The 22121-nt window shown below is 63.5% G+C and overlaps 2 protein-coding genes across 8 annotated transcripts; both read right to left on the reverse strand.

Moving 5' to 3' along the window:
• Positions 1 to 1704: 1704 nt before the first annotated feature.
• Positions 1705 to 12278, reverse strand: Plin4 (perilipin 4). Of its 5 annotated transcripts, XM_047532517.1 has the most exons (8): positions 12216 to 12278; positions 12031 to 12098; positions 11489 to 11636; positions 10687 to 10748; positions 4936 to 8932; positions 4629 to 4816; positions 2607 to 2693; positions 1705 to 2534 (listed from the first exon to the last, which is right to left on the reverse strand). In XM_047532517.1, the coding sequence occupies exons 2-8, from the start codon at positions 12079 to 12081 to the stop codon at positions 2205 to 2207; spliced, it is 4863 nt and encodes a 1620-aa protein (XP_047388473.1). In that variant the 5' UTR covers positions 12082 to 12098; positions 12216 to 12278; the 3' UTR covers positions 1705 to 2204. The 5 variants fall into 5 exon arrangements, with proteins under 5 accessions (XP_047388473.1, XP_047388474.1, XP_047388472.1 ...); XM_047532518.1 differs by lacking the exon at positions 11489 to 11636 and having other exon boundaries at positions 12216 to 12235; XM_047532516.1 differs by lacking the exon at positions 12216 to 12278 and having other exon boundaries at positions 12031 to 12188.
• A 2795-nt stretch (positions 12279 to 15073) lies between these two features.
• Positions 15074 to 22121, reverse strand: Plin5 (perilipin 5). 3 transcript variants are annotated; one of them, XM_047532565.1, is made up of 8 exons: positions 22043 to 22121; positions 21232 to 21313; positions 20454 to 20649; positions 19708 to 19790; positions 19039 to 19219; positions 18091 to 18290; positions 16361 to 16471; positions 15074 to 16021 (listed from the first exon to the last, which is right to left on the reverse strand). In XM_047532565.1, exons 2-8 carry the CDS (start codon positions 21289 to 21291, stop codon positions 15488 to 15490), a joined length of 1365 nt encoding a protein of 454 aa, XP_047388521.1. In that variant the 5' UTR covers positions 21292 to 21313; positions 22043 to 22121; the 3' UTR covers positions 15074 to 15487. The 3 variants fall into 3 exon arrangements, with proteins under 3 accessions (XP_047388521.1, XP_047388523.1, XP_047388522.1); XM_047532567.1 differs by lacking the exon at positions 22043 to 22121 and adding an exon at positions 21957 to 21991; XM_047532566.1 differs by lacking the exon at positions 22043 to 22121 and adding an exon at positions 21455 to 21895.

Raw genomic sequence — 22121 nt, forward strand, 5'->3', positions numbered from 1 at the left:
GCCGGCTCACCTGTGAGTTTGGCAAGTGGCCTTCCTCATCTGTGTAAGAGGGTGACCCCACCTCGTGACTCTGTCATGTGGATTTACAGTTCACTGTTACTTGGTAGTTCTTTCAGTAGTGGCTTCTAGGGTTCGTCTCCCTGCCCATGATGGCCGAGTCCCCCTGTCCAGCTGGGAAATAGGTGTGATGTGGAGGAAGGGACTCCTGAGCCTTGGCCCTGGGTTTGGTTTGGATGGACTTGAGCTCGTGGCCCTGGGTCTGGCTTCTGCAAGTAGCTGTGTCTCACGTTGCACCGTCTAGTGACTGCATGTGGCAGAGACAGCAGGCGCACTCAGCGTAGCCCCATCGCTGGGCTGCAGCCTCTCCAGCTTAGAGCTGGCGAATGCGGCCTGGCCCTGCACTCTTCCAGGCACCGTGGTGACCCTTGGGCAGAGCAGCTTGCACCTCACTGAGCTCCAAGGACCCAGCTCCTTTTCTGAGAAGATGTGCTTAAGAAAGAGATGCAAGCAAGCTTAGGGGGTCATTAGCTGCGCTGCAGGGTTCCAGGAAGTCGGGGCAGAGCAGGGCTCAGGTTGCTGGCTTTCCATGAGGCAACTGCCCCCAGCTGTCGCAGCAAGGGAGCTCCTGGCTCATGGATACCCTGAGTGTCTCCATCTCTGGGCACTTAGGGCAGAGGAGAGGAGAGGGTTGGCGCTGGAAAGTGGGCTGTTTGGTCACCTGTCAGATTTTCTGATCACCACAGCCTCTGACCCTGTCAGGCTCCCATGACCTCATCCATGGGGACCTCTCAGGGTCCCCCTGAAGACCCTTGGGGAGCATGGCTAGGGAGGAAGGGGTCTCCATGGCTGCCACCTCACGCAGGCCTTGGCATGCTGAGCAGACCCAGCAGGCCTGGTCCTTCTGGAAAGGCCTCCTTCACACTTTGCCTCGGCTGTCTCAGCCTTGCTTCCTGAGGGACCAGAGGACTGTGGATAGGACTGTAGGTGAGTGGCCAGAGACAGGAAGTAGCTTGTTTTGTCACTTCCCTAACCCAACAGAGTAGTTCTCCAGCCAGGCCAGTGCAGAGCTACGAAGGGTGGCCGTGGTGGCTGCTGGCAGCTTTCTCCTCAGGAAGCCCCTGCTCAGCCTCACTGGGTGCTAGCAGAGGTGGTGATTCTGCCTCAGGGTGCCTGTGGTGTTCTGGTACGTTCTGCAACAAGGGAGCAAGGTTCTCAAGACACCTAAAGTGTCAGGTGTGGGGGCATACCTGTTCTCCTAAGTAGGAGACTGAAGCAGGAGGATCCTAAGTTCAAGGCCGACCTGGACAACTTAGCAAGACCCTATCTCAAAATAAAAGGACTGCAGATGGAGCTCAGTGGTAGAGCACTTGCCTGGCATGTGGGAAGTCCTGGGTTCCATACCCAGTACTGGGGCCGGGGGGAGACAATGTGGGCCAGGTACAGTGGCCACACCTGTAATCCCAGTGGCTTGGGAGTCTGAAGCAAGAGGCTCTCAAGTTCAAGGTCAGCCTCAGCAACTTAGCAAGACCCTGTCTCTAAGTAAAACGTAAAAATGGGTTAGGGATGTGGCTCGGTGGTTACGTGCCCCTGGGTTCAATCCTTGGTATCAAAAAATAAAAAGATGGACTAGGGGGTAGCTCAGTCGGTAGAGTGCTTGCCTTGCAAGCACAAGGCCCTGGGTTCGATTCCCAGCACCGCAAAAAAAAAAAAAAAAAAAAAAAGAGAGACAATGTGGTTGCTAAGGGCTTTGGGGCGTGCTTTCAGAACCAGTAAGATGACAGCTGTGGAATCAGGTTGAGGGACTGGAAGAGCCCCCATAGGATAGAAGGGTCCCCAGTAGGGACGGATGGAGAGCGCTTCACAGCGGGCACTCTTCCACTCCCCGCCTGGCGGACACGCTCACTGAAGGGCTGCAGGTGGGGGCCCATGGCCAGCGGTCTGAGTGAGCCCAGCTCCTAGGTCAGGAGAGAGGCTAATCGTGCTGGGGAGGAGGGAGTGGGGATACAGGCCGAGGCCCTGGAGCAAGGTGGCTGAACTCAAAGTCACATGCCCTGTGGCTCCTCTTGTTCTGGCCAGCTCCAGCTTGCAGGGCCCAGGGCTTCAAGGGACCAGAGCTGAATTTGGGGCCAGGAGGAGACTCTGAGCATGGTTCCCTGGGCAGTGTAAGCAGAGTAGGGAGATGCTGCGCCCTGGTCTGTGGGTGCCTATGGCTGCCCACCAGGGGCCAAAGTGAAGGGCCCCACCAGCCAGCCAAGTGGGGGGCTGTGCTGCAGGCCATCCAGCAGCTGGTCCAGCCCCCTCCATGCCTGGCTCATTCCTGCTCGGCTCTGGGCCAGGCGCTCAGCTGGCAGCTCCCCAACAGACCCAGCCGAGGACACGATGCCATAGAGCTCACAGAGGCTGTGCCGCACCCGCCCGACCTGTTGTTGGAGCCCAGCCGGCAGGCCCTGGAGGCTGGAGGCCAGGCCACTGGAGGCTGTGTGCAGCTGTCTGAGGAGGGTGCACACCCTGGACAGAGCTGCCGCGTCCTGCGCCTGCGGGAGGAAGGAGCACAGTGAGTGGACGCGAGGCAGGGCTGGGGGGGCAGCACCCAGTGCCAGACACACCTCTTGGGGACCCACGTCCTCTGCTCTGGCACTTGAGCCCTGGTCCAGGCACAGCTTCTCTTGTCGAGCCTGCATGGCCTTCTCAATCTGGAAAGAGAGAGGTTCCAGGGACGTGCTGGCCTCTTGGCAGGGACTGGGGATGTTCATGGCGCTGACCCTGGAGCCTCACCCCCAGACCTTCCCATGGCCTGGCAGGAAGACCATGAGCAGTCCCATCCCCTGAGGTGCTCAGGGAGACTCAGTGCGATCCTGGCGCCCTCAGCCCAAGACCTTACCTGGCTTTCCATCGCTTTTCGGAGAACATCCAAGTCCTCACCATGGCCAGTGTCTTGCCTCAGTGGCAACTATGACCTTATCCCCACCAGCACCCCATCGTTCTCTCTACAGGGGCCACTCGGGTTCCGTTCTGTCCCTCCGCCACTCCCAGCATGCTCCGGCCTCAGGGCCTTGCACGTGCTGCCCACTCAGCCCTAGCATGCTCCTCCAGGTTACCTCTGGGCGTGAGGTGGCCCCGTCCCTCCCTGTCACTAACTGTTCATCACAGGTGCTTCATTGGGTGTTTTTTGCCTCTCCGCTGGTTGCTGTGTCCCCAGCACACACACACCTGCGCAGGACCTGTCCTGTCTCACTCAGGGCCTCCCCTTCAGCCTTCCCTGCAGGAGACCCCCAGGGCCTCCAGGACCATTCTCGGGATCAGCCCCCAGCTGCCAGCACCCTGCTTTCCTCCTTCCTCAGGCTTTGCGTCCACAGCCCACCAGGGCCTTCCCTCACTTGCCTGTGGCCATCCGCAACCTCTGGCAGCCCAGAACCCAGCCGCTCACCACTGCAGCTGCTCCTAAGCCCGCTGCTCGCCTGCATCTGTACACAGACTCGTCGCCCATCCTCTGGCTTCCTGCCAGAACCCCCACCTCCTTGTGGCCTGGCCTCCTCACAGTCCTGAGTGATCCTCTTAAATAAAATTGTCAGATCCAGCCACTCCTCTGCCCACAGCCCTCTAGAACACTCATGTCCCTCCAGGTCAAGGCCCTGCAGGACCCGTGCTGTCCCTCCCACCTCCCTGCCTCCCTCTCTGCCCCTAGCCCCTCTGCTTCCACTGCCCAGGCCCCCCATCGCTGGCTAGCCTTGCTTTAGGGCCTCTCCTGCACAGGTTGGGCCCTCCCTCTAGACCTCTTTGTCATTTAGATCTCACCTCCAATGTCCCCTTTGGGTAGACACCCATGGCTGCCATTCCTAGGTCCTGCTCATCTTTGTGGCTGAGCGCCCTCTGATGTAGCATACATTCATTGGATACTTGTCCCCATCCCTCAATACGGTGTGGCCCTCGGAGGGAGGGCTTTGTCCCTAGTACACCCAAGGCATTCAGTGATCCTTATCGAGTGAGCGTCTCATGATCCTGTTTCCATCCCAGCATCCTTTGTGTGTGAGCCTGGGCAAGCTCTTGCCGTTCGCATGGCCTCCCTTGGTGAAGTCTGTGCTGCAGCCATTCGCAGCGTGTTCCGAGGGACAGCCTTCCTTCACAGGTGTCCACTGAAGGCCTCCTGAGAGGCACGAGGTCCTTAATGACTGGGGGCAGGGACAGAGACTGGGGACACTGCTCCCTCTAGTGCCCCAGATATCTACAGCGGAGGATGACCTGACCAAGTCCTACAGTGCCAAGAGGGACCCCCTTGAACACAGCCAAGACAGTAGGAGGGGAAGACCCCCTGTCCCCTGGATGCTGCGTTGGTCCCTTGCTGGGGTCTTCTGCAGGCCCCACGGTGCCCAGCCTGTGCACTCCCCTCCCAGCCACACTCCGCTGCTCCTGGCACATGCCCACCCGGGGTTGCCACCCGCGCCTCTGTCCTCTCCCAGGCTTTGCGCACTCTCCTTGGTGGCCAGAACGTGCCTCGGGGACAGCAGCCTGCCCTGCCTTCCCTCTGCATGTGGACAGCCTTTGTGTAGCATTGAGTCCCCAGTGGCTGCCTCGGCACAGAGGCATTCGAGGTGGGCCTGGGGTTGGGGACCCCGAGGGAAGGCTCTTACCACCTGGAAGGAGTCCTGGAGCTGAGCCAGCGCGTCCCTGGCTTGGAATTGGCTGTGCTGCAGGTGGCTCAAGGCATGTTCAAAAGCCCGCTGGCGGAAGCCCGGGGCCAGGTCGCCTAGGCGGACGAAGTAGCTCCCCTGGTCAGCAGAGAGCACCTGGGGGCCGGGCTGGGAGGCTGCCAGCTGAGCTGGAGAGGAAGAAGCCCATCAGCCCTGCAGGTTGACGGCGTGAGTGCCACAGGAGCCACACCCACGGGCAGGTAGGCGCCCAGGTCAGGAGGATAGACCCTCCCGCTCCCCAGCTCACCTTGCTCCTCGGGATTCATGGGCTGGAAGATCTCCCCCAGCCCCTCCAATTCGTCTCGAAGCGCGGCGAAGCCAGTGGTTCCTTCTTGGACAACTGAAGCCATCTGTGGCCCCGCCGCCTCGCTCAGGGCCCCATGGGTGAGCACAGCACCGGGTGCGAGGCCCTTAGTGGCACTTGTGGCCTCCCCAGCAGGTTCCCAGCCTGCACCAAGGGGACCTGGGAGGTTGGAGATCCCAGAGGACAGGGCCTCTGTGGGGGCCGGGGCCGTCTGCTCCCTGCCTGTGTCTGTAGCCCAGCGGGTGTCCTGAGCCCCTGGAAAATAGTTGCGCGTGCTGCTGGGCCTGGCGTGGGCAGCACCTGAGGCCATGTCCCCTGCCCTGGCAGGCCCAGCAGCAGTGGCTTCCTTGGTGCTGATGTCCAGGGTTCCCTGCACGGCCCCTGGGGCCATGTTCACAGTACCGGTGACCTCGCCACAGACGGTGTCAGTGCCAGGCAGCATGGATTTGGCGATGTTCATACCAGTCTGGACAGTGCCTTTGGCCACATTCGCTGCCCCTGTGAGTCCAGAGGACACTGCATCTTTGGTGCCTGTCAAGATAGCTTTTGAAGTGTCCAGGCCCCCCTGGACGGCCCCTTTGGCCACATTTATGGCCCCACTCACTCCAACACAGAGGGTGTCTTTGGTGCCCATCAGCATAGTTTTGGTGGTGTCCACTCCAGTCTGGACAGTCCCTTTGGCCACATTTGCTGCCCCTGTGAGTCCAGAGGACACTGCATCTTTGGTGCCAGTCACCATGGTCTTGGTGGTGTCCACCCCAGTCTGGATGGCCCCCTTGGCCACATTTGCAGCCCCAGTGAACCCGGTGGACACAGTGTCCTTTGCACCCATGACCACAGACTTTGTGGTGTTCAGGCCCCCCTGGACAACACCTTGGGCCACATTCATGGCCCCGGTCACCCCACTACATACAGTGTCCTTGGTGCCCGTCAGCACAGTCTTGGTGGTGTCCATGCCAGTCTGGACGGCCCCTTTGGCCACATTCACTGTTCCCGTGAGCCCCGTGGACACAGTGTCTTTGGTGCCCAGGACCACAGACTTCGTGGCGTCCATGCCGGTCTGGACGGCCCCTTTGGCCACATTCACGGCACTGGTCACTCCACTGCAGACGGTGTCCTTGGTGCCCGTGGCGATATTCTGGGTCGTGTTCAGTCCAGTTTGTATGGCCCCTTTGGCCACGTTCATGGAGCCCATGACCCCAGTGGACACTGCATTTTTGGTGCCTGTCAGGACAGCTTTTGAAGTGTCCAGGCCTCCCTGGACAGCCCCTTTGGCCACATTCATGGCCCCGGTCACTCCACTAAAGAGGGTGTCCTTGGTACCCGTCAGCACGGTCTTGGTGGTGTCCACTCCAGTGTGGACAGTCCCTTTGGCCATGTTCACTGCTCCAGTGACCCCAGTGCACACTGTGTCTTTGGTGCCGGTCAGCACAGTCTTGCTGGTGTCCACTCCGGTCTGCACAGCCCCCTTGGCCACGTTGACGGCTCCTGTGAGCCCAGTGGACACTGTGTCCTTGGTGCCAGTCAGCACAGTCTTGGTAGTGTCCAGGCCCCCCTGGACAGCCCCTTTGGCCACATTCATGGCCCCAGTCACTCCGCTACATACAGTGTCCTTGGTGCCCATCAGCACGGTCTTGGTGGTGTCCACTCCAGTCTGGACAGTCCCTTTGGCCATGTTCACTGCTCCTGTGAGACCAGTGGACACTGTGTCTTTGGTGCCGGTCAGCACGGTCTTGCTGGTGTCCAGTCCCCCCTGGACTACTCTTTTGGCTACATTCATGGCCCCGGTCACACCACTGCATACGGTGTCCTTGGTGCCGGTCACCATGGTCTTGGTGGTGTCCACCCCAGTCTGGATGGCCCCCTTGGCCACATTTGTGGCCCCAGTGAGCCCAGTGGACACAGTGTCCTTTGCACCCATGACCACAGACTTTGTGGTGTCCAGGCCCCCCTGGACAGTGCCTTTGGCCATGTTCACAGCGCTGGTCACTCCACTGCAGACAGTGTCCTTGGTGCCCATCAGCACATTCTTGGTGGTGTCCACTCCAGTCTGGGCAGTCCCTTTGGCCATGTTCACTGCTCCAGTGACCCCAGTGCACACTGTGTCCTTGGTGCCCATCAGCACGGTCTTGGTGGTGTCCACTCCAATCTGGACAGTCCCTTTGGCCATGTTCACTGCTCCTGTGAGTCCAGAGGACACTGTGTCCTTGGTGCCGGTCAGCACAGTCTTGCTGGTGTCCAGTCCCCCCTGGACAACACCTTTGGCCACACTCATGGCCCCGGTCACCCCACTACATACAGTGTCCTTGGTGCCCGTCAGCACAGTCTTGGTGGTGTCCATGCCGGTCTGGACGGCCCCCTTGGCCACATTCACTGCTCCTGTGAGCCCCGTGGACACAGTGTCTTTGGTGCCCAGGACCACAGACTTCGTGGCGTCCATGCCGGTCTGGACGGCCCCTTTGGCCACATTCACGGCACTGGTCACTCCACTGCAGACGGTGTCCTTGGTGCCTGTGGCGATATTCTGGGTCGTGTTCAGTCCAGTTTGTATGGCCCCTTTGGCCACGTTCATGGAGCCCATGACCCCAGTGGACACTGCATTTTTGGTGCCTGTCAGGACAGCTTTTGAAGTGTCCAGGCCCCCCTGGACAGCCCCTTTGGCCACATTCATGGCCCCGGTCACTCCACTAAAGAGGGTGTCCTTGGTACCCGTCAGCACGGTCTTGGTGGTGTCCACTCCAGTGTGGACAGTCCCTTTGGCCATGTTCACTGCTCCAGTGACCCCAGTGCACACTGTGTCTTTGGTGCCGATCAGCACAGTCTTGGTGGTGTCCACTCCAGTCTGCACAGCCCCCTTGGCTACATTGACTGCTCCCGTGAGACTAGCGGACACTGTGTCCTTGGTGCCGGTCAGCACAGTCTTGGTAGTGTCCAGTCCCCCCTGGACAGCCCCTTTGGCCACATTCATGGCCCCGGTCACTCCACTAAAGAGGGTGTCCTTGGTACCCGTCAGCACGGTCTTGGTGGTGTCCACTCCAGTCTGCACAGTCCCTTTGGCCACATTGACGGCTCCTGTGAGCCCAGTGGACACTGTGTCCTTGGTGCCGGTCAGCACAGTCTTGGTGGTGTCCACTCCAGTCTGGACAGCCCCCTTGGCCACATTGACTGCTCCCGTGAGACTAGCAGACACTGTGTCCTTGGTGCCGGTCAGCACAGTCTTGCTGGTGTCCAGTCCCCCCTGGACAGCCCCTTTGGCCACATTCATGGCCCCAGTCACTCCGCTACATACAGTGTCCTTGGTGCCCATCAGCACAGTCTTGGTGGTGTCCACTCCAGTCTGGACAGTCCCTTTGGCCACGTTCACTGCTCCTGTGAGACCAGAGGACACTGTGTCTTTAGTGCCGGTCAGCACGGTCTTGGTGGTGTCCACCCCAGTCTGGATGGCCCCCTTGGCCACATTTGCAGCCCCAGTGAGCCCAGTGGACACAGTGTCCTTTGTACCCATGACCACAGACTTTGTGGTGTCCAGGCCCCCCTGGACAGTGCCTTTGGCCATGTTCACAGCGCTGGTCACTCCACTGCAGACAGTGTCCTTGGTGCCCATCAGCACATTCTTGGTGGTGTCCACTCCAGTCTGGGCAGTCCCTTTGGCCACGTTCACTGCCCCAGTGAGCCCACTGGTCACTGTGTCCTTGGTGCCAGTGATCACAGCCTTTGAAGTGTCCAGGCTCCCCTGGACAGCGCCTTTGGCCATGTCCACTGCTCCCATGACCCCACTGGACAGTGCCTCCTTGGTGCCTGTGAGTGCTGACCGAGTGCTGTCCAGGCCTCCCTGAACCACGCCCTTAGCTGCGTCCATCACATTGGCCATCCCAGAAGAGATGGCCCCCTTGGTCCTGGTCATCCTCGAGCATACCAGGTCTTTGGCCCCGGACATCGGCTGACAAGAAAGAGCAAGTGGTCAACCAAGTGGTCAACAGCGGTGCTGCACCCAAACCTCTGTCCTCACCAGCAGGCCAGGAGGGAGGGGCGTGGCCTCCTGGGGAGCAGGGCCCGCCCGCCAGGCCGACACACCTGCCCTTCCTCAGTGTGTGGGCCCTGCACTCCAGGGCAGGCTTCTGAGCCCAGCGTCACCGTGTGCCCAAAGGCCCTTTCCAGCCCCCATTCAACAGAGGGGTGGCCATGGGCCCGACACCTCCTGCACACTTGCCAGGGCCCGGACCTTGGGCCCAGCCACGTCATGACAGCCATGTGTGGCGGTCACCTGTTTGTATTCTCAGGCCGATTTCAAGCCTGGTTTCCCAGCAGCAGTGGGAAGGGCAAATCGCTTTTTAAAGCTTCAACAGACTCAAGGAAAGAGGAGAATCGAGATTTAGAACAGTCAGGACCGGAGCAGAGGCGGCCTTGGGTCTGGATGGCCTGAGTGGGTTTGGGCCTCCAGAGGTCAGATTCTGTAGGCTCCCAGGACACAGGGTGGGCAGCTGGCAGTCTCCACCTCCAGGTGATGCCATGAGCGTGTGCCTTTTAATTCAGCAGGCCTCAAGTGGGGCGGCCGTGCCCTCCAGGACACTCATGGCGTCCGACCAGGTGTCCTGGCCTGGAGGGGTGGAGGCCAGGAAGGCTGCACTGTGGGGAGGGATCTGGGCCCAGATGTCTGCGGGGTAGGGTGAGAGGCTGGAATTCTGTTCTGGACACTTGGCCCTTGCCCACAGGTGGCTCAGGTGCCCACTTTGGCTCTGCAGCAACTGGGCTTGAAACCCAGCTCTGACCTTAGACGAGCCACGGCCACCCTCTGAGCCTGCGCCCTCACCTGAAAATTGGTGATGACAACGACAGCTCCTTCAAGGAGGGTGGAGGAAATGGATCAAGGCACCTGTGACCTCGAACACAGGAGGTAGGTGCTCAGTTAATGCCAGCAGAGGGTGTGGCTTCAGCCGGCTGTGTTTTTTGTTTGCTTTTGGTACCAGGGATTGAACCCAGGGCCGCCACATCTCCAGCCCTTTTATTTTTTATTTAGAGACAGGTCCTCCCTAATCTTAGGGCCTCCCAAAGTTGCTGAGGCTGGCTTTGAACTTCGATCCTCCTGCCTCAACCTCCCAAGCCACTGGGATTACAGGTGTGGCCACTGTGCCCGGTTGCCAGGTGTGTTTGGACTTGGGCCAAAGAGCCTTAAGGGGTGAGCGCTGTATTTCTTTGCCCTCTGAGGTCCCCAATTCTGGCAGATGAGCAGAGAGGGGGCCATGGAAAGCTCTAGAGTGGGGACATGTGCTGGGTAGAAAATTTGTGTCAGGCTTTGCTGTCCTTTCAGCGTGGCCAGGCCTCAGGACTCTGTACTGCCAGTGGACCCACTTTCCAGGATGGGGTCAAGGCAGCATGGGTCACTGAACTGGTGACTTCCAGCCCGCAGCCTGCCACACCCTGCTGTGTGAACTTGTGCAGTTGGCTTAGCATCTCTGTGCTGCCTTCCCCTGGGGCAGGTGGGAGCACTTAGCCTGCTGAACACTGAGTGGGGTGCTGTTTTGGTTGCACTGCCAGAGTGGAGCCCAGACTTGGAAACAGACCCAGAGGAGAAGGAGCCACATGGATCCCCAAAGCAGGCCCGCAGTGTGTGTGCCTTCTCCCTGTCCTCCGACAGCCCAGGTGGCAGGAAGGGAACACCCAAGGGCTTCAGGCCAGCCTCTGCCAGCCCCTCACCTTTTCTGAAGGCTGTGGCAGTTCCTCTGTCCCCCTGGGCATCCGTTCTGGTTCTGTGGCCACTATGGGGACAGAAGCTAGTCAGGGAGGGTGTGGGACACAGGTTGGAATCAGCTCCCTGGTGCCTATTGCGTAATAGCCCAGCACAGCTCAAAAGGTCAGGAATGTCCCAGCCATCCAGCCAGGGACAGCAGGAGGTGACATCGACAGTCCTGGGCAGGCTCGGCCACTAACCCGTTGGGGTCTCCCGGCCCCCGGCCGTGCACTGCCCTGGGGCAGCACTTGCTGGGTGGTCTCTGCTGGACCCGGGTGCTTCTCACCCTGAGCACTTGGGCCCACAGAGCCTGGATGGTTGGCAGCCCCTGTCCTGTGCTGGCAGCTGCCAGCTGCCTGTCGGCCGAGGTATGTGAGGCACAAGTCAGCTGCCTGGGGCTCCGGGCCCAGGGCGAGGCACAGCCCTGGTGCTGCCTGGCCCGGGTCCCCTGGGCAGCTGCTCTGGTGTCCCGGGCCTGCCTGGAGCATCCCAGCTGACTCAGGACCAGGAGCCCCCAGGCTGTGGCCCCAGGGCAGCTGCCGCCCTCTGGGAGCCAGGATCCCCGAGAGCACCTGGCCCTCCCGTGGGACACCAGAGGCGGGGGGCGCAGAGCGTGCGGGGGTCCCGCCCCAGCCTGCCGCGTGGGCAGCCCGCTCCCCCTGCTCATGCTCGGCTCCCCGCCCCGTGCTGCATCGAGGACACGGACGTCCTCTGGGGCTGCCTCTGCCTGGGCCCTCGCGGACCCCACCCCCGTCGCCGTCCACTCACCCTGAGCCTGAGGCTGGGTGGCCTCAGGGGCAGGGCTGCCCGAGGGGCTGGCAGCCGGACGGCTCTGTTTGCTGGAGCTGTGGGCGTTGGCCACCAGGTTGCGGGCAGAACTGAAGCCAGGCAGCGAGGCAAAGAAGCTGCCCAGGGTCTGTGGGTGGGGGGCAGCGTGAGCGAGGCCCGGCTCCGCCCGGGACCCTGCTTCCGTCACCATCTCAGCCTCTGCTCCAGTGACCTTGGACGCCTGGGCACCGTGGGCAGACACAGGAGACTGGCCGCCAGCTCGCCAAGGCCACTTCCTGCCTGCTGCCCTTGCACAGACAGGGACACTGAGGCTGGGGAGGGGTGTGGCTCGCCTGGGTCACTTCAGGGGGAAGGCATGGGGTCTGTGTGCCGCCCCCAGCTGGGGACCCCGGGGGAGCTGGCCTCCAGGCTCCTCCCCCGCCATGTGGAGGACCTCTCTCACCCAGGAGCGTGGAGGTCGCCACCGAGGCTCTGGGGTCTCGGGGCCAGGCGGGCTGCGCCCTGTCCCTCTCCTCCTTTACCTTGCCCTTGGGCTTGGGGGGATCCCGGCTCCCTTCCTCCGCAGCAGACATGGTGACGGTCTCCGCAGCTGGAAGGGGCAGAGAAGGGGCGTGAGGGGTGCTCAGGGTCATGCCATCCTGCGGGAGGTCCAGCAGCCCTGATGCCCGCCTGCCCGCCTGGGTGGCAGGGAGGGGAGGCTGCTTACCTAGCTGCTCAAGGCTCCCGCAGGGCGATGGGGCTGCAGCTGGCAGCTCCCTGTGCCTCCGGTTCCCAGGCCTTATAGGGTCTGGGGCGGGCGCAGGCTGGGCCAGCAGAGGCGGGCGGCCAGTGGGGCTGGGGGGCGGGGCGGTCACGTGCCCGCCTGTTGGGCCCAGCGTGGGCTCAGGGCCCAGCACCTTTCCCCTGCTCCCGGCGCAGGGCCAGGACTCTGCCCGTGCACGCCCCCCCCCAGCCCCGTCAAGTGCCTCAGGGGCCCTGGACTCCCCTGCTGGGCCCCAGGGAGCTGGCCCGCTTGCCCTCTGCCTCCGTGTCCCATCTGTAAGATGGGCGCCATTCAGATGTTGCCCCCCTGGATGCCTTGGCTAGTTACCATCTTCCTGCCTGGCCCCAGCCTCCTCCCCTCCCGCAGGCGACCTCCCTACTTTTCTTCTCCCCTCCCCTCACTCCTCTGATCCAGCCACACAGGCTCCTGGCAGTGAATACGGCACACCAGGTGCGATCCTGCCCCAGGACCTTTGCACAGCTGTGCCCTCTGCCTGCATACCCTCCTGGACGCCCACATGGCTGCCTCCATCCCTCGCCTCTGCCAGACCTGTTTGGCTCTCCGTCATGCACCAGCACCCAGAGCAGGGCCTGGCGCACACTCGGCACTTGGGAAACTTGGCTAAACGTGTCCATGGGGTGGCGCTGAGTGGGAAGCGAGGTCACCTGTGACCTCTCCCCCCAGTGCTGCACTCCACAAACACTGGCTCAAAGGAGCAGGGGTGTCCTGATGAGGGAAGGGCTGTGCCCCTTTCTAGAAAGGATCTGTGTCAAAACACAGACCAAGATGGAGCAGCGCGGAGAGGGAGGTGCCCTAGGCGCGACAGTCGGCCTAGTTGGCTGGACCCATCCCAGGGAGACTCCCTAGAGGAGGTGTCCTGGGCCTGAGGCCACAGGGCCAGGAAGTGTAGAGAGAGGACTGTCTCAGGTGCCGCGTGCCAAGTGGGCCACAGGTGGACCCAGTGGGCCCTCCCTGGGCGCGTACCCTGCCTGTAGCCCGGACGGGGATCCCAACTACGGGGGTGAGGGGCACATCCGGTCTGCCCTGGGCCCTGAGCTGGGAGTGGGGAGGGTTCAGCCTCTGGGCCTGTGATCCCAGGCCGTCCCCTTGGGGTCGTCACCACGTTTGCCAGACAGTCGGGGAACAGAGAGGGTGTGCCCCCTGGTCTCCTAGGGAGGCGTGTGCTTCCCAAGGGTGGCAGGAAGATCCTGGCGTGCCTCCCCTTTCCCGTGAGAGGAAGTCAGCAAAGTGAACACCCAGCCATGCCTGCCCTCCTCTGCCACAGCCCCCAAGGCCTTGCCCTGCCTGCCCGGTCCCCTTGCTGGCTCCCCTTCCCCCTCCTCCATGGGGCTCCTTGCTGCTCCTCCAAACGCCAGGCTTGCTCCAGCCCCAGGCCCTTTGGCTGCCTCCAGGCCACCTTTCCCCAAATCCCTCACCTCCTGACACCACCTCCTCAGGGCGGCCTCCTGGGCTCCCACTGAAACCACTCGGCCCTCTGCACTGCCCCTCCCTCCCCTTCCTTTCATTTGTCCCATAAATTAACACTAAAATAACGTTCTCCTGCCCTGTTAGCTGCCTCCCATACGAGGACCTAGAGGACATAACGCTGTGTCCCTAAGAGAGAGCTGCCTGGCACACAGTCGGTGCTCAATAAGTGCTTGTTGAAGGAACCAGCAAGCAAGTGCATGAGTCTTTACTAGGATTCGGTTCAGCTGCCACCCCCCCCAAGGCCACCTCCCAGAGAGCGGCACACCAAGGTAGGGCATCACTTGCCCATGTAGCCGGAGGCACGGTTGGGACCCAGCCTACCCCAGGGCACCTTGACCGTTCTCTGACCCTCCCATCCGTGCACCCAAAGTGATTCCCTCTGTCATGCCTTTGCCAGGACTGGCCCCGCTGCCAAATGCCCTTCCGGACACCCTGGCACCACGCGTGGCCCTGCAGCACCGCAGCCTGTGTGGGAGGAGCCTGGGCCAGGGGAAGGAAAGGGCTCTCAGGCTGGGCTGTGGGGGGCAGGAGGGCTACCCGCTGGGTGCAGCCTGGGAAGGCTTCCTGGAGGAGGCGCGGGCTGGGGCTTCGTGATGGGTGAGATGGCAGGGGGTGGAAGGGCATCTAGCAGGCGGGCACAGCTGCCCCTGTGGCCTGGAGGCAGGAACAGCACAATATTGGGACACAGCGGGAGGATGAAGCTGGATAGTGGGTCTGAGGGTGCCAGGGAGCCATGGAGATTCCAGAGCAGAGGAGGGAGGCCAATCTGGCATGTGGAAAGTGGCCAGGGCTCCCAGAGCCATCCTCTGGATGGGTCCCAGGGAAGCCAGGGGGCATCCTGATCTCACCACGCCACATGGTGCTTTCCCCACACCCTGCCCAGCCACGGGGGAGCCAGAGGGGCAGCCAGGAATGTGGTCAGGTGATGGGAGGGCCCCCAAGCCTGGCAGCAGCCTTGCCCCACCTTCCTCCCCCAGCCCACCCGCGCAGCTGGAGGGACACAGCCACCCAGCCCTGCAGGTCTGGGGGTGAGCAGGAGGGCTACTCCTCATCGACTCCCTTCCCTTCCTGTCTTGCCCTGTGGTTTCCAAAACATTCATTTATACTAAGGTGAGCATGGCTTCCCCTCCAGGCAGATGCAACTGAGGGTCAGCACTGGGCGCGGGCCACTGAGCACCGGCACACAGGGACCACATTCCTCTGGAATGCTGACTTGGAACTCGCCCACCCGAGTCCTGGGTCGCATTCCTCTGAGGCCCCAGCGCCCTGGTTCTGAGACCTATCTGGCAGGTACAGAGGCCGTGGACCTTTGGACAAGCGACTGTCTTTATTCTGGAGAGCAAACGACATAGCACATAGGTCTGGTGGGCTGAGCAGGCCCTGTTGGTATCTCTGGTGGACCCCTCAGTCTGATTGCCAGTCTGGGGGGCTCGGGCTTCCTTTAAAGCCTTACAGACGCCACTGGGCAGACGGTGCGCTTCTCGGGGCATTGTGATCCGGGCCGGGGCAGGGAACTGATAAGGAGCTACAGGCGCCTGAGTGGCTTTGAGGCCCCGCCATGCCCTGTGTCTAGGGAAGAGTGCGAGGGCCCGCTGTGCCGAAGGTGGCCAAGGTCCCGGCCAAGGTCCCAGCCTAGGCCCGGCTGGGCAAGGCCGTCAGTGCTGGTGCGCGGCCACCAGGGGGCAGCAGAGAGCCGGGCGCGCAGGGCGGACCGCGGGCTGCTGGGGTTAGAAGTCCAGCTCCGGCATCAGCGTGTGCCTGACCGGGCGGCTGGGGGCCTCGGGCTCCGCCGCGCCAGTGTCCCCGGGGAGGCACGTCCCGTCACCGTGCTCAGCCTGCCAGGCTCTCTGCTGGGCGGGCCAGTCCATGTGCGCCCAGCGCGGGTCGGGGTCCCCCACCACCTCGTCCACCCAGTCCTCCAGGCCAAGCAGGGGCTCGGAGCGCTCCACCAGGATGGGCGCGAAGGGCCCCACGAGCCAGGGCAGCGGCACCGCCTGCACCACCAGCTCCAGCAGCTCGTCCACGCAGGCGTGGGCCCTGGCCACGCGGCCCCGGCCCTCAGCCAGCGCGGCCGCCGGCACGTCCCCGAAGGAGCGGGCGTCGGCGAAGGCGGCCTGCAGGGCGTCCACGCTGCGCCGCACCTCCGCTACTTTTTCTTGCGCGCCGGCCGGCAGGCCCCGCACGCTGGCCTCCAGCGCCTCCACCGTGCTCTGCAGCTCCAGGGTCAGGCCGCGCGACAGCACCAGGGTCTCCAGCTCCGCCTGTGGAGGGCGGGGCCTCAGGTGCCTGGCCACGCCCAGGGCGCGGACCCGGGCCCTCCGCGGACCTAGGTTGCGACTGGGGACTTCCGTCTCCCGGTGCAGACACACGGGCTACTGAGACCCCGCTCCGCCTCCCTTTCTCACTTGGACGCACAGTAGGGCCGCTGCCCTGCCTTGGTTTCCCCCAGGGCCCCCGAACAGCTGACCTCAACCTTGGTTTAGGCAGCTCAGGACTGGCTCCTGGCCGCCCACGAGGTTCCAGAACCCCATGTTCGCGCTCCCTCCCAGCCTCGCCAGCAGCCCCAGCTGTCCCCCACGCCGCCTGCCCCATCTCCTCACCTGGCTGCGTCTGCGCCCGTTCTCCAGGGCACACTGGCCCTGCCACAGCTCGGTCGCCTTCTCAGGCTGGGCCGCGGCGGTGGGGCTGGCCCCGCACTGCATGCGGTGGATCTGCAGGAAGGACGGAGGTCGGGCTGGAGGATCCGGGCGGGGGCTCGAAGACCACTCCAGCCTGGATGGTCTCAACCAGCAGTGAGCACCTCCTTCCAGAGCTGTGGACCCCACCTGGCCACCTGCCCTCCTCTGCCCTCGCCGCCCCTCAGGACTGGGGGTCCCCTGCAGCTCCACATCACTGCACGGCCGCTGCGCATGCTGGCACATGATATGATGTCCACCCATGCTCCTGCCTCGTCACCCCAGTCTCCATCTAGAAGATGCCCTCCTGGGACCTTCCTCCTCCCCTCCTGGCTGGGCAGACCCCCTCCAGGTTCCAAGCACACATCATGGCCTGGGGGGCACAGGCCTCCCCGAGGGCAGCTGGAGACCGACATCTCCACAGAGGCCCAGCTGCACATGGGCCAGCACGAGGTAGCGTGAGTCCCAGCATGCTGGTCCCGGGGTCCACCCAGCCCTGCAAGGAAAACCGCGAACGGAGGTGAAGGTGGTCCAGGTATACGTGGGTGTATCACTCAGCCTTTAAAAGGAAGCGCCTGGAGGACAGCGTGCTGAGGGACACCAGCCAGACGCAGAAGGACACCGCGGGGCCACGCTCAGGACAGGAGTGGAGCCTCCGGTCCAGACGCAGGAGGCGGCCTGGTGGGACCGTGCTCAGGCTGGGCAGAGGAGGGCGCGCTGGGGTGCCCCGCCCTGTGCCCGTGCTTCCTGCTGCCCGCCCGGCTGGCTCCCTGGTGAGCACTGGGAAGGCCTTCCTGTGTCAGCCGCGGTCCGCAGCAAGGCCTGGCCCACAGCTGGCGCTCGGCAAACAGCACTGAGTGGCTGAGCGGGGCAGTCCCTGTCCTCATGAGCTATCGGAGTGGAGGGGCAGATGCCCAAACCAAGTGAATGAAGAGGCAGACGCCTCTTATCCAGAGCAAGGTGTGCCAAGACGGAAAGCGAAGAGTGCCAGGCAGAGGGCACAGCTGTGCAAGGGCCCTGGGGCAGGAGGAGCCTGCCGTGTTGGCTGGAGCAGAGGGAGCCAGGGGCAGAGGGGGGCAGGGGACCGGGCAGGTCGCACAAGGCTTGTGGGCCACAGGGAGGACCCCAAAGGAGGTGGGAGCCATGGAGGGCTTGGGGCAGAGGAGGGAGGGACCTGACATGGGTGCTCACAGGTGCCCTCTGGTGGCTGCTGTGGGGAGGACAGACTGTCAGTGAGGTAGGCGCTCAGGAGCCAGGTGAGTCTGGAGGGAGCTGGGCCAGGCCGGAGGTGGAGGAAGCAGAAGCCAGTGGCTGGGGTGACCCCGCACTTGGCCTCAGTCTGGCTGATGTGTTGGATCTGGGAGGGGAAGAGGGGGCCTGGGATCTCCCAAGTGGTGTCCTGAGCCCCTGGGAGGTTGGAGCCACCCGCAGCTGAGACGGTGACAGAAATGCAAGCGAGCAGGCATTCCTCAGGGGAGGGGAGGAGGCGGAGCGACCTGAGGCTCGGCCCTCCCTTCTGACCTGCCCAGCTCCCCTCCTCAGGGCGCCCAGGTCCTGGACACACAGCTGCCTGCTCTCAGACACGCCCGGGGCCAGATGCTCGGCGTGTGCTTGCCGTGGGCACGGCGGCGGGGGAGCAGGTGGAGAGCTCTCACCAGCTCCAGGGTCTCCTGCAGCTGGGCCAGCGTGTCCTGGGCACGGTGTCTGCTCTGCCTCAGTTTCCCCAGAGAGTGCTCATAGGCCAGGTGGCGGATCTTCGCAGACAGGGAGCCCAGACGCACGAAGTAGCCCCGTTGTCTCCTCTGATCCTCCACGGAGCCCACGTCGGGGCTCTGGGCCTCAGCTGCCAGCGCCGCTAGAAGATGGGACCGGGTCTGGGGTCAGCCCGGCCACTTCCAGGTAGACAAGCCCAGGGCTCCCAAATGTGCAGGGTCCTCCTATCCCCAACCCACCCTCCTCACGGCCCCGTGAGGGAGGCACTGTTTCCAGCCCCACTTTGCAGCCGAGGGCAGGGGCAGCCCACCACAGGCCCCGGCCCGCTGCCCCAGCCCGCCCGGCACAGCCTCCGAGCAGGCCGCAGCCCAGCACAGGGGCTGCAGCGAGGGCCTCGCTGCCTTCTTCCAAAGGGCTCCGTCAGCCCTCTGCTAGTGCTAGAAGGGAGGACTCGGGAAGAACCGCCCCAGGTAGCAACACCGAATGCCGCAGGCAAGATAGGAAGCAGGGTCAGGGCCCGGGGACCGTCCAGGGGCCGGCGCTGTCAGCCGCGCTTTGTTTCTCCAGACGAGGCAGAAACCAGGACCGGCAGTGCACCCTGCCTGGTGGATGCACGGAATGACTGACATATTTGAAAAACGGTGCAAAGCCATATAAACCAGTTCCGAGGGTCACGGTTCAAGAGCGCGGTCCTCAGGTCTGCAAGCCCTAGATGCCCCACTGAGGTCTGGTGGACTGACTGCAGAGGGATGCAGGCCGAGGGGCCGCTGGAGTGGACTGGGAGCTCAGGCTTGGTTCCAGTTTCCTGCTAACCCAGTGTGTGTCCTTGGGCAGGTCCCAGACCTCTCTGATCTGGACGCTGTGGCAGAAAGGCTCAGGTGTGGCCTCACCGAGCTCCTCCTCCGTCATGGGCAGGAAGTGGTCCACTAGCTCCTCTGACTTGTCCAGCACAACGTCCACGGCATGGCTCACGGAGCGCTTCAGCTCCACGCTCCAGCGTCGGCTCCGCCGTGCCAGATCCACCACGCCTGTGACGCTGCTGGCCACTGCGTCCTTGGCTGAGGTCACCACCTGGCGGGAGGGGCCCCACTGCAGGCGCTGGTCTCTGACTGTGCCCCCCACCCCGCTCCCTGGGGCCAGGACTCGGAGACCTGGACTCCTGCGGCGTGCCTCAGTTTCCCCTCTATAAAGTGGGGCGATAAGACCCTTGCCCCTCAGGGGTGGTTGAGGGCGGTCGCCGAGTACGTTGTATGTTTGTGCTGATTATTTCGTTGGGCTGGGTTTTTCTTTGGTTCCTGGTGGACCCCTGGCCCCCCTCCAGCCCTTCCGACATTTTATTTAGAGACAGGGTCTCACTGAGTCGCCTTGCCGAGCCCCCAGGACTTGATCCTCCTGCGCCACGGGATTGGAGGTGGGCACCGCCATTCCCGGCTGGGATTTTGGGTTTTTCTGAGTTAGCGCAAGTCTGACCCTGCTCCGGGACCAGCAGACAGCGTCCCCTCTCCCTCCTCTGGTCCGGCCCACCCCACAGCAGCCCCGGGTCCCGACACCCTGGGTACCATGTCGGATGGTTGCTGGAGAAAGGGCAGCTTCTCCTCCAGCTTGTCCAGGCCCCTGCAGGCGAGGTCATTCACTGTGGCCACTGAGGAGAGAGAAGGGGAAAGAGGGACACATGGGGAGATGCAGAGGGAGGGAGTGCCCGAGGCGGCAGGAGAGACCAAACAGAGGCCCAGCTGGAGCAGGCAGGTCCCTGAGACTTCCAGAGGAGCCGCAGAGAGCCTGGGTGGACACCAGGGCTCTGGGAGAGGGGGCTGGGGACCTGGGAGCCTCCCGCCCCGGCTGTGCCTCTGCCCCGCCCCTCAGCCCCAAGGTGACTCCTCAGCCTGCCCAGCTCAGATGCCCCAGCGGGCAGCCCGAAGCCCTGGAGCTGGGAGGCCCTGGGCTGGGTGGCTGTGCTCCTGGTTCAGGTGGGAGGCAAGGGATCTTTCTGCCGGTCACTGAGGTGGACTCCTGAGCTGGTGACAGGGGCCCCTGCCGATGTGGGAGATGGGGCCCGGGCCGAGGCGGCGGTGGGGCTCAGGATGGGGGGCGGGGGGCAGGGGAGGGAGGTGGACAGACCCATGGCCCCAGGCCTGGGGCTGGGAGGGGGAAGGAGGCAGGAACAGGGGCAGGGGCGGGAGGGGCCGCGGGCAGCCCGCAAGGTGGCATGGCGGAGGGGGGCCGGCCGCGGGTGCCGTGCAGGCAGCAGGTGGGTGGGCAGGAGGGCCGCCTGTTCGGGCAGCCCAGGCTGGTGGGTGGGACTCACGCTGAGGCTGCAGGCGGTGCAGCAGCGGCTGTGCGTGGTCCAGGGCCCGGCTGGTGAGGCCGCACACGCAGCGCTCGGCCAGGCTGCAGGCGGAGCCCAGCAGCGGGTGCCTGTCCTTGGCCGCGCTGTACACGTCGGAGACGGCTGTGCAGGTGGTCCTGACCAGGGGCAGGGCCACCACCCGCTGCACCACGCTCTGTGGGGAGGGGTGGCATCAGTGGGTCCCGGGGCCAGGCCGAGGGAGGGAGGGAGGCCTGTGGACCTCAGGAGGCACCAGCCTCGGTTCCCGGGACACCCAGAGTGCCGCAAGTTCTGGGGTCATCTGTGTCCCAGGGCGGGCAGGAGGGCCCAGCTGTCAGAGAAGCGGCCCATGTACGGTTCTGCTCGGGCCACTTCTGAGCTGTGTGAGCTCAGGCAAGTGACTTGCCTGCTCTGAGCCTTGGCTTCCCCAGGGTGGTGGGTGGTGTTTAGTCGCAAGTCGCCCATATGATACGCTGATGGCTGCCATCGCTGTCACTGTTGTTAGGAGTGACAGCGGACACAGCAGAAAGGTGCATGCAGGGATGCGGGGCGGAGGGGGGGAAGCTGGCCAGGCAGGGCGTCCTGCGAAGTGGTCCCCAGGCCTCCTCGCAGCCCCTCTGGGGACCAGCAGGGTGCACCAGGCTCCTCCATGGGCCCAGAATTTCACTCTCCCACTGGGGACAGGGGCTGGGATGTTGGCCTGAAACTGACCCGAGAAGTACTGTCCCCCTGCCCTCCCTGTGCCCCAGCCCCTCACCTGCTGGTCCTGCTCACACAAGTTGGGTCTGGGGGCCTGAGAGGACTCCTCGTCAGACATGGCTGCTGAGAACAGGGTCACCCTGGGGGCAAGACAGAGGGGGACTCCTGCGTGCCAGCCCTCGGGGCTCCCGTCCTCCCCGGCTCCCAGGGCCTGGGGTCCTGTCCATCTGGGCTGTGACTTGGGCAAGTGTGGCTTTCCTGCTCAGGGCCTGCTTTCTCACCTGTGGAGTGGGTTTCCTGCAGGGCACAGACACCGCACAAACAGGCTAGGTGCACAATGAGGAGCCGCTGGTGTGGCGGGGGCACTGTGGTGACTCAAGGACCTCTCATTACCTGCTGTGTGACTGGGCAAGCTCCTTCACCTCTCTGAGCTGTTTCCTCTTCTGTTAAATGGGGGCAGTCCCCGCCGCTCTGCCTGGGTCAGACCTGCCCTAGCAGCCCCTCCACACACGGGTGGGGGTGCAGGTGGCGGCTGCAGGATCTGGATCAGTCCACAGTCCTTTGGCAGAAGGAGTGGTCCCCGCACACAACAGGTGCCCGCTGCACCCAAGGTCACTCGGCTAGCACGGTCAGAACTCGACCTCAAACTTCAGACTTGCCACTTGCGGTTCTTCCCCTGGTTGCCACCCCTGCGCCCTCTGAGCCCTGGTCCCCTCCCAACTGGGTCCTGAGCATGGGCCAACTGGGCCAAGGGTCTCGGCCACCTGTTCTGGCCCGTCATACCCCTTCCACGCCGCCGCACCCTCTCCAACCTCTGACTAGGGGTCCCGAGTCTGGGGGACTCCGGGGACGCAGGTCGAAGCTCTCACCTGGTCGTGCGCAGCCTGGGACCCGAGGAAGGTGCCTCGGCGGACCCCAGTCCGGAGCTCCAGTCTCCGCCCCCCGCCG

The sequence above is a fragment of the Sciurus carolinensis genome, chromosome 17, assembly GCF_902686445.1.
Source record: "Sciurus carolinensis chromosome 17, mSciCar1.2, whole genome shotgun sequence".
Taxonomy (NCBI): Eukaryota; Metazoa; Chordata; class Mammalia; order Rodentia; family Sciuridae; genus Sciurus; species Sciurus carolinensis.